The sequence below is a fragment of the Crinia signifera genome, chromosome 2 (assembly GCF_055691185.1).
Source record: "Crinia signifera chromosome 2, ASM5569118v1, whole genome shotgun sequence".
In the NCBI taxonomy this organism is placed as follows: domain Eukaryota; kingdom Metazoa; phylum Chordata; class Amphibia; order Anura; family Myobatrachidae; genus Crinia; species Crinia signifera.
The window spans coordinates 263,104,158-263,118,724 of NC_139218.1; the positions used below are offsets into that span (position 1 = coordinate 263,104,158).

The following is a 14,567-nucleotide window of genomic DNA, read 5'->3' on the forward strand; positions in this document are numbered from 1 at the left end:
ATGGTGATAAAGAACCTGCCAATCAGCTCCTTAGTGCCAAGTCCCACGCTGGGTTTGAAAAATTACAGTTATGAGCTGGTACTTTATTGCAAACACTTTATCACTTCACCAGGCTTAATAAATCTGACTAAATGTCTTCTAAACAAGTGCTTTTGATAAAATGTTCAAAACAATTAAAAGAAAAAGTGCACAAGGACGTAACCAATTTTATCTTTATTTATCTATGAATATCAATGAAATCATTGGATGTTAGGTTTTGACAGTAATGATTCAGAACAGACAATAATTTAAAATAAGGGTTGCTCAAAGTTCTTAATTTTATCTGATCCTAAAAAGTACATCTGGACTGGCCAATCAGTCATTTGATTGGAGCTATTTGGCACTGAAGGGATTAACATGTTTTTTCCTCCTTCATCAATGCTCTCTTGACCTTGGAAACAATGACGCAGGCAACATGGTTTTAGGTTCTGTTGTCCATATTCTATGGCCTTCGTATGATCTGTTGTTCAGGTCAGAGTGCTGTACTTTCAGCAAATATGTGTTTCCCAGCATCTTCATTCTTCTCTGATCGTCTTCCTGATGTATTGTCTGCATCATCCTTTCTGCAATAGGCCTCTTCCACATATTTACTTGCAAATCCTGTAGTTATGCGACTGCGAGCTCCTGGCTGGTATAACTGCATGGCCGTACGATCCTGCGCAAGGTAAGCCACAAGCAGCTGTTAACAGGATGTAGATTACACAAAACATGGCAGTATCTCAATTACAACTTTGTCCAACTTGTAAGAGCCCATTTTTAGTAAGAAATAATGGATTAATAACTCCCATTATTAACTTCATCCATCATTTTATATTACCGGACTTAACTCAACATTAAGAGTTTGGGTGGAATTATTATATAGGAGCTAAGATTAAGCTTAAACTCTCGTGTTTTCATTCCAAATAGAATTAAAGCTACCAAAGTTAGATGTTGTCATTGCTCTGCTTAATCTACTAGAATAGTTACTTAATTGAATCTAAGAAAGTCCCCAAGCAATATAGAAGATTATCAACCACATCACATTACATTTCTAAAATAAAAAAATCAGGCAGGTTTGTAACACTAAACCCAAAACAAATGAATAGACACATTTCTATTTCCTTTCTGAGCTGGGATCTACTGTCTTCTGCTGACCGATGCTCATCGGACTTGCAGGAGACAGATGTTGCTGCTGACATCTCCCTTCCTCCTGTTACAAGCAGCTGTGGATCTTATAGGAAAGAGTGCACCGCTCGGTTTTACATTTGAACCACTGCCAATACAGTATAAGCTATTCTCTGTACACTATCCAGTTACAGAGTTTTAGGCTCATGTCCTGTACTCAGCAGCTGTAGGAACACTCCATTTTAATCCTGTTTCTGATCTGGTCTGTGTCATGATTGTCCTCACCTAATCGTTTGGCTCTAACTTCCTGGTCCAACTTTTGCTATTCTTGTGACCTGATTCTGCCTGTCCCCTGGTACAGCAGTGACTGACAGGTTCTGGCCCTTTCTGACTCTGCTCCAGTAAGCATAATGGTGACCAGTGTTCACTACCTGCCTTTAGGTTCTCTAGTGTTTACCAGCCCCATGCATAGGAACCCAGCCAGAGGGTCGGGACCTGCGTAATAGGCTCAGCAAAATGCTCTAGTAAAGACCACAGAATGGGCCTCATTCAGATCAATTCGGTACTGCGTGCGAATGTTGCGTGTCTGCGCATGCGCAGGTGGGTATCTGCGCATGTGCAGGCGTATGGTGCGTGCACCCACGGCGACCTTTCGGTTCGCCGGATGCACGCACCCTTGCCGGTGTGGGGGGGGGGGTGGGGGGCGGAGATGGGCGTGGGGCGCTGGGCCGCCCCATTACCATATGAGAACGCCCAGCATTCCATGGGCGTTCCCATGAGAATGCTGGGCGTTCTGATGGTAATGAGGCAGTGACGCGGGTGTGGGGGGCGGGTAGCTGACATCACTGCCCGTCTATATCCAAGCCAGAGTGCATGCAAATGTACGCAACTGAAAAGTCACTTATATATGCGTACACGCTAAACATCATTCAATGGTCGGTGACCATCGAAAGATGTGGGAGGTTACCCGACCCATTTGCAGCTGTTCGGGCGAAGCCGCACTTTGAAGGGGCGGCGGGGGGGGGGGGGGGGGGGTCGTTCGCCGGGCGGGGTTTGGTGGACTCGCAAGGCTGTGAATTCGCAGCCTTGCGAATCAACCTGAATAACCCCCAATATGCTAGACTATGGGTCGATTCAATACAGTGCGCAGTGAATAGCGTCGGGATGGAGCTCCTGGAGCTATTCTAATTAGATTGCTGCTAAATTGGAGAATGGCGGTACTCGCAGGTGTTTAGCCACGAGTACCGGCATTTTCCGACTTAAGTGCTCTGCTGTTTGCGCCGTGCTTGGGCTTAAAATAGCATTACCGCCCTCATTTTGTCAGATTTATGCTCGCACCCCAGGATGGCTGCGAGCAGAAAACCACTAGGCGATGTCAGTGGCGCGCTGAGTGGAATAGCTGCGAGACATCCCTCCCGGCGTTATATCACTGCGCCCTGTATTAGATTACCCCTATATATTCTGCTCCGGTTTAATGCCAATCCTACAAGTACGGTCATCATCCATATCACCCCCCGCAAAAGCTGGGGCACCTCTTATATCAATTACTTACAGGCATATGGAAACGAACACACTTGATAATAATAACATTAATAATAATAGTGTTATTTACAGTATATAGCACTTTTCTACCAATAAGACTCAAAGTGCTTTACATTTGCCTTTACAGCACAAAAAAACCGAAACAAGCTTACCGCTGATAGGTAATATACTTTTATCTCTGGGTTATTGCGATTAGCTTTTCCAATAGGTATGCATTCTGACCAGGGCCGGTGCAAGGCACCGGAGCGCCCCAGGCGAGTCGGGCTGGGGGCGCCCCGGGGCCGGGGGGGGGGGGGGTGGTACCTGTCGTTCGGCGCTGTCTATTTAAATCTGGCGGCGGAGGCAGCGGGGGTCCCTGCAGTCCATTAAAAATCATGAGCGCTATCCGCCGGGCTATGCGGAAGCGCTTCTAGTGTGAAAACACTGGCAGCACGCTGATTGGCTGAGATCAGCGTGCGCCGTGCTGCCAGAGTTTTCACACTAGAAGCGCTTCCGCATAGCCCGGCGGATAGCGCTCGTGATTTTTAATGGACTGCAGGGACCCCCGCTGCCTCCGCCGCCAGATTTAAATAGACAGCGCCGAACGACAGGTACCCGGGCGGCACAAAATGCCGCCCTCCAGTGGCCGGCGCCCTAGGCAAATGCCTAGGTTTGCCTAGTGGTGGCGCCGGCCCTGATTCTGACCATAGGCTTCTAGTACATGATGCAGCTGATTAAGGGCCTGATTCAGACCTGTTCGCTAGGCTGCATATGTTCGCAGCCTAGCAAACATGTAAACGCAGTCCACCTCCCAGCCGAAAATGGCCACCCCGCTGCACAAATACCCGCAATTGGGGCGAATGCTGTCCGCCTGCCCCAAGCAGGCATTGACAGTCTGCGTGTGCAGAGAAATGCCCAGCGTTTTTATGGGCACGCCCATAAAACGCTGGGAGTTTTCCCTTCTAACACCCACTTCCCACCCCTCCTGGATCGAATGGCTCGGCGATTGTTAAACTCATCGGCTTGCGCCATTCGCTCCCAGGGTTTGCGCCTGAGACGGCGCCCATCCGAATGTCCGCCCCCCTCGATTCCCCTTGGTAATATGTGAGAGGATGTGTAACTAGGGGCCTTATTCGAGTTCACTCTTTCAGACAAAATCCTTCTTAGATGGACAAAACCATGTGCACTGCAGGGGGGCAGATGTAACTTGTGCAGATCTAATTAGATTTGGGTGGGGTTTTACTTCAAAGTGAGATCTCTATTGCAGTGTTAAAATAAAGCAGCCAGTATTTACCCTGCAAAGAATCACCAAAAAAAATCACCAAATCTATTTCTATCTGCACATGTTACATCTGCCCCCCTGCAGTGCACATGGTTTTGTCCATCTAAGAAGGATTTTGTCAGAAAGAGTGAACTCGAATAAGGCCCCAAGACACAGCCCCTCGCATGCCTCCACTGCAGGAGAAATCATTTGGTGGTCACTGACAATCGAATGATTTCTCCTGCCTTCGCAAATAGAAGTCAGTGAAAACACAACCATTCGCATAAAGCCTTGACCATTCGCGGGGCAGGTGGGTGTTTGCTCGTGTTTGGTTGTTATAGGTTGTGAGATTTCAGCATAAACATAAATGAACAGAAAAGGAGAGACTTCTTTTCACAGGGGGCATTTACTATTTTTACCAACTATTGCTGGCAAGATTTATTTGTCATAAGGAGAAAAAAAACTGTCAAAAAATGGTGTTTTCACAAGAAACATGAAGTCCCGAGGTCAGAACCACCTTACACCTATACTGCCACAATGCTGTTACAACACTATGTAGACAAAAGTTATTGGACACTGAGAGCAAATAGATCAATAAAATGTTACTGACGTCAGTACTTTGACACTGAAGAGGGTCGAGTCAGCCTAGAACGCACCCGTTGCTTCAATTCATCCCAGAGGTTCTCAGTGGGGTTAAGATCTGGAGTCTGAGCTGGCCACTCTTTCTGATTACTGAATTTTTTGTAAAACAGCCCCACAACATAAGGCTACCCCCAACTCTGGCATCAGGCCTTCTCCTTTCCAAACCCAACACTTACACCTGATCTGAAAAGTTTTATAACTTCACAAACACATACCTGCTGCAGGAGCACACCAGTTTTCTTGCGCGGGGGTGTCTATTTACATTTGTCTACATAGTGTACTGTGACCATCTCAGGACAGCAGTAATGGGGGTCAGTAGTGAACAAAATATACTTTATTTAAATCAGCATAGTGAGGATAAAAGAAGATAAAACAAAGTAGGCACTGTGAGATAAAATAACACTGTATTATTTACTATTAAAATCTTATCGACAATTAAGGATATCTTATTAAAAATAAGGTAAAGCTACCAGGAAATGTAAGGTTTATAAATCAAAATGTATTACACAGTGATTTTATATTTAAAAAAAAATCGTAGTAGAACACATATAAGAAAACATAAAAATAAGCGCATACCTGTCCATAGGGTATTCTGGTACCGCAACGCAAGAGACTTTATCAAATATAATTTTTTAAGAGCAGCAGCTTAGCATATGCACTTCTTAAGCAATGCAAATGTAGGAAGAGGTGCATTCCACCCCCTGCCTACAATTGCGACTATGAAAAGCTGCAATTGCATTTGCGGATGCAGTCACATCCTGGCTTGCGAGGCCAAGGAAACTGCGCCTCACAGTGCAGTCATTGGCCTGGCCACTCCCAGCAAATAGGGGCATCAAACCCCTGTTTCCTCAAAGCCAGCGGCCCTTGCCCCTCCATGTGAACGCCACTGCCTGTCAATCAAGCCTCTGCTTGTTAGTGCAGAACCGCAGCATTGGTCATAACATGGTGATCCCTTCTGAGAACCAACCCAAACTAGCCCCAGTGTCTGTAAATAAGCATGATCATACACAGTAATCAAATATGGTAAAAAATTTTTACTGTTTACTAATGCTCTGGCATAGGCAGGTTTATATAGTCTGCTTAATTTGAATACCCCCCCCCGTGATGTCAGAGGTCACATGACCATAAACATATATTACAGAAAGAGCCACAATGCCTGTGCCTAATGCATTCAGGAAGTACCATTCTCTATATCTTTGTATTGTGACACCACACAATATTTAAAGCAGCAATTCCACATACTGTAGGCACACATACTGTATATACATTAAGCACTTTTTATGCATGTAAATTATATTTTAATCTTTCTAAGCAATGCTCTAGAAAATCATTATCTCCATTTTAAAATTTCTGTTTGATGCAAAAAAGTGTGTCTGCAAAAAACATACCCAGATTCTCAGCTGGAACCATTTGTCCCTTCGTAAATCAGGATCTCCACATGCAGTTGTTTTCGGTGAAAACGGGGCTGCACTGGGTGAAAACAAGCAGGTTTCACTGAACCTGTGTAATTTCGCAGTGAAATGTGTTTTTATCGGGCGATCTAATATATTGATAACCTGATGTTAACATTGTTGTAACCTGATGTTAACATTGGTTAACATCATAACCTGATGTTAATATTGGTTAAACATTGGGAAAAATATCTCCCAATGTTTTCTCAGGGGTAATTGGATAATCTCTATAGAATTTTATTCCGTAGACTTTATTTAATTACTTGTTCATGAGGAGAGAGTCAGGACTGACACTGTTTTGACAGGTTATTCCTGATTCGCAGGTCTCAAAAGTGAAGGCTTTTCTGGGTGGAATATGGTAGTGGTCAAATTGATGTAGCGTTTGGGTAGACTAATGTTAGCTATAACATTGTAAATGTGTTGGCATTATAAGTATACACATGATGCTAAGGCAGCAGTTATAAACTAATATTGACATCAGGCTGCTGACAAACTCATTGTTGAAAACATCGCTGCTTGCAGATTACCTAAATCCTCTTTGGAGGTTGCATTCTCTGTTATGATCAACACTTGTGTTTACTTTTGCTGATGTTTTATAAAATAAAGGTGTCAATCCAATGATACCCCCTTTACACCAAAAACAAGGTCACACCCGGCATTTTGGATCTGGCTCCAACCCAGGTACTACCCGGCTTTTGATCCATTTTACACTACTATTCCCACCCAGAAAAATACCAGATGGGTGACTCCAGCAGAGGCGGGTCCTGAGCCAGCGCTTGGAGATGACATAAGCAACTCACAGCTTACACCCAATTGGATTGACTCCATAGGTAAAGAAAAGTAGAGTTGATAGGCAGCTGTATAATATGATACATTGGGGTTTATTCTAGTTCATTCTTTCTGACAAAATCCTTCTTAGATGGACAAAACCATGTGCACTGCAGGGGGGCAGATCGTGCAGAGAGAATTAGATTTGGGTGAGTTATTTTGTTTCTGTGCAGGGAAAATACTGACTACATGATTTTACACTTCAATATAGATCTCACTTTGAAGAAAAACCCCACCCAAATCTAATTCTCTCTGCACAAGTTACATCTGCCCCACCCGCAGTGCACATGGTTTTGTCCATCTAAGAAGGATTTTGTCAGAAAGAATGGACTAGAATAACCCCCATTATGACAATAGGTAAATAGGAAAAGAGATTGTGTCTTCAGACAAACAATACATATTTTTAAACACTACAAAAAAATTAAACTATATAATTAGTTATTGTAAAACAGGCACAGCTTTTTCTGGACAACATTCCATAAATGCCAATGAGTGCTGAATGGAATAGGGAAAGGAGAGGGAGAAATGTTCTAATCCCTCTAGTGTCGATGAAATTATCAACAATGTATATATTGACAGTCAATATTTTATACCATATTGTCAACAAGCGCAAAAAGGTCCACAGATTAAAAGTCAACAGGTCTTAAAGTTGACAGGTCAAATGGTGGACATAAAAAAGGTTGATACAAAAATGGGCAACACATTTTTTATGTTATTTTAGCCTAAATCTAACCCTACAATCCCCATCACCTAACCCAAACTGGTACTTGTGTATTTTGGCGGTGCCCCTGATCTCCATCGCGCAATGTTTTCATCGCATCGCATGCCATGCACCCGATGGCATGCGATGCGACGCGATTTTTGCCCCCTATGCGATGAAAGATTGTATAAGCACCCTAAAGGGTGCTTTTAAGCACCCTAATGGGTGCTTACAATGTTAAATGCACCCCCACACGCCACCCCCCCCACTATAAACGTGAACCCGAATCGTGGCGAGCGCAGCGAGCCCGCGAGTGGCGGCGGTACGCGTCCTACGACCTTTTCATACCCCCACTATCCACTATCCACGTCGGCGTGGAGTTGAGAATAGAAAGTGTGTCGAGCGCAGTGAGCCACCGAGCCCGAAGCGTGGCGAGCGCAGCGAGCCCTGCGAGGGGACGCGGATACCTTCACAGGTATCCGCGTCCCCTCGCGGGCTTCACAGGTGTCCGCGTCCGCTCGCCACGCTTCTGGTACGGTTGCTCGCTGCGCTCGCCACACTTTCTATTCTCAACTCCACGCCGACGTGGATAGTGGGGGTATGAAAAGGTCGGAGGACGCGTACCGCCGCCGCTCGCCACACTTCGGGTTCACGTTTATAGTGGGGGGGTGGCGTGGGGGTGCATTTAACATTGTAAGCACCCATTTTAAAATTGTATGCCATTGTACAATATCGCGCAATGTCGCATCGCATGCCTTATGGTATGCGATGCGAGCCGCCAAAATACACAAGTACCCCCAAACTTTTACCTGAAGAAGCCAAATTCTAACTATTCCCTTGATGTCTAACGATAACGTCTCCTCAAGAAGCCTAACCCCTAACCCTAAGTGTTGGGAAAACATGTGTTGACCATTTTTTGTGTTGACATTTTGGACTGTCAAACCTTTGTATCTGTTGACCTTAAGCTCTGTTAACCATTTGCAACTGTTGATCAAATGTAGGTCGATTATATGGTGTAAACTTATATATTATTTATCTTTCATCCTGATACCCAATGCTATAAAGACTGAAGGACACTGATGTTGTTCCTACTGCAATCAGCTACTGCAGAGCAGCCAGTGAGCAGAGTGCTGGATGAGGCAGGATAGCTGCTGGAAGATTAAGGTATGTATTCAAGCTTTGACGATGTTTCCCAACAGGGGAAATATCGTCACTCACCTATTCAATTCTGCCATTACCGACAGCAATGAAGGCTGTCAGATCCGACTTTTTTAAAGTCGGATATATTTTGTCGGAAACAACAGTGGATTGTCGAATTCACAGCCGTTTTCTTATAATCCGCTGCCGTTTCTGACAATTTACAGACATTGCGACCCTCGACAGTCGATGGAATGTCGAAACGGCCGGGATTCCGACTGCCTGGACATCCTGACATCGGGAATCCAATATTGAATTCTCTTAGTGAGAACCTTGCCTTTGCTGCACCTACCATTGTATCATCTGAGACTAGCATCTTTCCTTGCTTCATGGGAGGAACAACCCTGCAAAATGCCTCCCCAAAATATATAGTTCAAAATTATTTAGCCTTAAATTCTGGCTGAGAGTGAATGGAAGATACAAAGGGCAGGGATTTTAGTAAAAGCAGGTTTTATTAATCCATGTTGACTTATAAACTTCATTGCTTCCCTTGACTCATGTACTGCTGTATTTTGCTCAATAAAACATTAAAGTTATGATCACTGGCTTTAAATGATACAACACATCTCTCCTACTACTCACCATTTTCAATGTATTTGGCAATACAGACTCATTAAGTGCAGTCAACAAAGTATACATATAAATTAATAACATAGAGAAAAGATGCCTCATGAAAGAATTATGTTGTTTTACGCAAGATAAATATATTGTGCTTCAGTATGCTTTCTTACTGGTGCATTAGGACCACTGTTTTAGGGGGATGTTTGGCTAATGAAGAATGATCCTAAAAGAATAAAAGAACCTTATTTCTTATGCGCTCCTTTTTGGATGCCATGTCATCACACTTGTCCTCTTTACCCAGTTTGTCTACAGCATCCCCTGCAAAGCTGTTGCTGTGGCTCCCTTTCTTAACCCGGTCTTGGTTGTACGGTTTTCCCCATTTCTGGTCATCTTCGTTCCGCCTTAGAAACTTCTCAAACTCAAAGTGGGTTCTTGATTTTCTGCCATCCTCCATGCGCTGATACTTTTGTCGTTCTTGTTCTTTATCTCGAAATCTCCTGTCATTATCTCTTTGTTCCTTATCACTTTCATTCTGAGTCCTAAAAAAGGGTAACACTATGTTATCAGTTTTTCTGACCAGGGCGCAAAAATAAACCAATTAAATTTTTTTTATATAGGACACAATCTGGGTTCCTTCCCTGACCTCTCCTTCTACTACCATACACACAGGGCAGTTTAGTTAACAGTTGGCATTGGGGCTGCATGCAGCTCTTCAAGCTTTTATCTGCAGCTCTTTCTACCTACTTCCTTCCTGTATTGTATACCTTATCTGCTTGCTATGGTTTATAATCCTTGTTTAAAAGGCCTGCTGATATGTTGTTACAGGTGTCTGGTTCATTGATTAAATGTATTACCATAACTAACTACTGAGATTAAAATGTGTCCCTTGAAGTGTTACAGTGCTACCCAATGTGGCCGCCAAAGTTTATCGTGCTCTGTCCCTGGTCTATGGTAAAGTTAATAAGTGTACTCATTACTGATTCTCTGCTAGAATATAACCCATAACAACATCAAATGCATTGGAATGTCATAGAAGATAAGCAATGGACCCTTACTTTTCTTTGAGTTCCTTGACAAAGTGATCGAAAGTTCTCATTTTAATGCTCCCAGAAGAAGACTTTTCCCATTTTGTTTCTTCTAGATCAATCTCTTCTATTTTATCTTTCTGCTTCTCATTAATTATGTCGTCGCTCTTCTCAGGTTTCTTAAGAAGCTAAATGTAGGGATATGTTACAGTAAAAATAATTGTAAACACTAAGTAATAAGAGACTTGATATTTTACACACCACAGTTCTGAATTCTAGGAGTAAACAAAGGTTGGCAATGAACAGGATAGTTTCTATAAATACCTGTACATTAAGTATTGTAATTAGAGATGTGCGGGTTCGGGTTTAGCTGGATTTACTCGGATCTCAAAGCAGGATCCTATTGGCTACTGGCTGTCACATGTTTTTGAATCCGAAATTGCGCTAATTTGGCAGTAGGAACCAAGTAAATCCAAACCTGCACATCTCTAATTGTAATATACTGTATAGCAGATTCTGTCGTATTTTCCATTCACTTTTTTGGCTATTACAGTCCTACAAATAACAGAAGCTGTCTCAAGTAACAGCAATGTCTTACACAAATGCATACGCCATCGCACATCTTGGTTCATATGTGTGCAGTAAGGGTTTCCTAGAATTTTTTTGCACACATATACAAGCAAATAATTAGTCACTCCACTGTAATATTCATCATACTGCGTTCATCTCTGAATCAGGCCAAAAGACTTTAACTTCTAAAATGTCAGTCACGAGGGCCATGTGGTTACCTATAATGGGTATTTAGCTGAAACACAATGGCATGCAACCCAGTAAGTGAAGAATTCGCACTTGAGACAAATATCATTGCAGTGTCATGGTTTCCATTGAACCAGGAAATCAATTTGAGCTTAAATTAGGGTTTTGTTCAAAGAACAGATCTCATAAAACATAAATAAGTATATCTGTAACATAGAGACCCCAGCTGTGCTGTGGAAACAGATGACAGGACTATGAACAGAGGCTGGGATAGAAACAGTGGCAAGTTGGGGTGTTATACTGCATCTTAGCCAGTTTCTAGAATTTAGACTGGTTACTTTGGCTTTACTTGATCCTAAAGAGCTTAGTATCAAGGATTTCCTGAAAGATAGTGGCTAGAAGTCTCTTACAACGCCACGAAATATGAGTCTACCAAACCCTATAATACATTTCGTTTTTGATAAGATGGTCCCTGAGCATGGTGCACATCCCTTTTCATTAAGAATTCTGGCTTCATCTGTCATTGTTAAAGCTATCTGTACTGATCCCTGATGATAATTTGCTTCCTGACATACAGTCACAGATGCCACATCTGGCATGCTGACATATAGATGTATGTGCACTACTACAATCTTAGCCAGACTTTGATGCTACCAAAAACACCTTTTAGTTTTTACTTTTTCTTGAGGATGCACAGTAGTATCACCACCACAGGAAACAGATAAACCAGACCCAAGGTGTCTTCCAGAGATAACAGTGGGTTCCTCGTTTATTGAGGAGAACCACTCCACTTTATGAGTTTAATGGAGATGCTATTATGACGATGGAACTGTACAAATTTCCTATAGTTCCATACACACTAGGCAATATTGTTCACAATATCGCTCAGAAAGGGCTTTCTGAGCGATATTGTACAGACACTTGCCAACGCTGGTCCCCTCTGCCGGGTCCCCCAATGCTGCGCCAATATCGGTGTCAGTGGGGCCCCTTTGTTGTGTATGGGGCTTCAGACAATCATGCATAATAGTACAGATTTCTGTCTAACAACTAATAAAGGGCCTGGTTCATGTTTGTAAGTAATGCACATGAACAAGCTAAGACTGGCAGCATGGAAATAAATCTCATAACACATGTGTGCGATACATTATTATGATTGTGTTTTCAAATTGTTTTGTGTCATTATTGGCTGTGTTATACTGTGTGTGGGACAACATGGAAATTGTGGCTAACGGAAAATAATTCCTTGTGCATCTTTGGTACACATGGCAATAATTTAAATTCTGATTCTGAGGAATGAGGACTACTATCTATGATGTTCATGGTGACCATGAACTGATTTTGCTTCATGTCATTTGATCATCTTTGATCGTGTTCACTCAAGCCATGGGTTCCCAGGGCCTTTAGTTTCAAGGACCCAACCACTGGCTATAGCTGTTTGTCGCTGCCCCTGATGTCAGCAGCATGTCACTCATGAGCCTGAGAAGATGTGAGAACATTGGAGTTGCATATAAACATTGAGGATGCTCTCTGAATTAATCCCCATGTGCAGTGTTAAGATGAGCTCGTTAAATAGACAGAAATTCCACTCTGCATCAGCCAGTCTGACATTCCATAGTCTAATCATTTATGAAGCATATAATCAGTTAAACCAATATTTCCATCACCTTTTCTTTTCCTTTTTACCTTAATTCGTATTTCCTTTTCACACAATTTCTTTTGTTTGTCCGCTTCCTTTCTTTTACGCCTTTCCTCTTCTCTCCTTTTTCTTTTTTCTTCCTCCCTCAAGCGCTTTTTCTCCAACTCCCGTCTCCTCCTGTCTTCCCTTTTTTCTTCTCGTATTCTCTAAAGTAGAGTAAATAATAAACATACAACAATAACTGCTGAAAGATTCCCATGGGCAGGTGTACTAAACCTTGGAGTGTGATAAAGTTGAGAGTTAAAGTACAAGCCAACCCCAATCTTGACATTTCTAAGTCTGTTGCTGGACAATTACTGTAGGTGTTGGTTGGCTGGTACTTTGTCTCTCTCCACTTTATCTCTAATGCTCAGTATACAGTATCTCTGCACCGATTCGTGCTGAGGCAGGAATCATTTGAAATTTAGAATAGATCTGACCTTCCGGCGATGCCGGTCAGTGCCCACAATGCATCAGCCTAGTGCTTCCCTTTGGCTCAATGGGCACATGCGAGATCCCACAAACATTGTGAGATTTCCCATGCAATGAGGAGCTGACAGCCTGAAGCTGTTGAAATCTGCAGCTGTAGGAACATGACGTATTGGCGCACTATCTTAATGATAAATGGCAGGGGCGCATATGGCAATAATTACTGCATTCAGTCATACATGGGGGTGAAGCACACATAACGGCTGTTCCATCATACCTGTTTCTCTAATTTGCGGTTTTTGATGAATTCTAAAAGTGGAGTTGTCCTTCTGGCTGAAAGTCAAAATTGCATAAGATGAACATATATAAAATAATCATTATAGACCTTTGTATTATTTTGTGATGCATAAAGGTGCCAATGAATACTGTACCATGCAATCTTAACAATTTTCACTGATAAACAATACTATACAATGTTCCTTTGAAGAATTGTAAAAAACAAAAAACAAAAAAAAATACAAGCAAATGAAAAATTATTATTACAATTATCTGCCCACAAGGCCTCCATTTATTATTTAATCTATGGACTAGAAATACAAGATGTATCACTCTTTATATTATAGCTTTAGCTAACATTTCGAACCACATCGCATTCTGTTTTTTACCAAAAGTACCAAATGGTTTATAAAACCATTTACTGTAGCTGTACAATTTTCAATCTGCTACTACGTAAATATCATGATGGGATGCGTCCGGCATCCCGTCAGTGAGGATGCCGTCATTCACTAAACCGACTACCGCCTGGAGACCAGCACCAGAATCCTGATATCAATGAAGGTGCCGGCAGCGGAATCCCGACTCCCAGGATGCTGAATGTAAGAATGCCGGGGATTAAGTTGGGGAAGGGGGGAAAGGGTTAGCCACTAGGGGGGATTTAGGGTTAATCCACGGGGTGGGAGAGGTTCAGCTGTGGGGCAGGAAGGTGTTGGCTTACTTGGTAAGGTACGGGGGTTAGGCACTAGCGGGAAGGGTTTGGGTTGAACTGTAGGGGGGGGGAAGGTTTAGGTTGCAGAGAGAGAGAGAGGGTTGGAGGGGAGCAGGTGGAAAGTAAGTATACTTACCTGACCCCTGAAAGGATTCCCTCCATCAGGATGCCAGCATCGGTATTTTGACCATCAGCATCTTCACTGCCGGTCATCTGTATGTGCCTCATCATGATATTTCCATTTAGCAGAAGCCATAGTGGAAAGGGTTGGACATATTTGGTACATGATTATACAAATTTGAGTTTTTGCTACATAGACAAGTTTTCAAAGAGAGGGGCATCCAAACTAGTAACAGCGAGCCGTACACCTGTACAGTCCTTCTATTATCACCC

General features: G+C 42.9%; 1 protein-coding gene across 2 annotated transcripts in view; it reads right to left on the reverse strand.

The window, feature by feature from the left end:
* Positions 1–198: 198 nt before the first annotated feature.
* UPF3A (UPF3A regulator of nonsense mediated mRNA decay) overlaps positions 199–14,567 on the reverse strand; it is a 33,131-nt gene continuing 18,762 nt past the window's right edge. The window contains exons 6-10 of one of the 2 annotated variants that reach the window (XM_083168488.1): positions 13,467–13,522; positions 12,769–12,927; positions 10,360–10,517; positions 9,546–9,843; positions 199–694 (exon numbers count right to left, since the gene is read on the reverse strand). In XM_083168488.1, coding sequence (XP_083024614.1) covers positions 512–694; positions 9,546–9,843; positions 10,360–10,517; positions 12,769–12,927; positions 13,467–13,522 — 854 coding nt within the window. In that variant the 3' untranslated portion in view covers positions 199–511. The remainder of the gene's footprint in view (positions 695–9,545; positions 9,844–10,359; positions 10,518–12,768; positions 12,928–13,466; positions 13,523–14,567) is intronic. The other variant, XM_083168489.1, reaches the window with a different exon arrangement.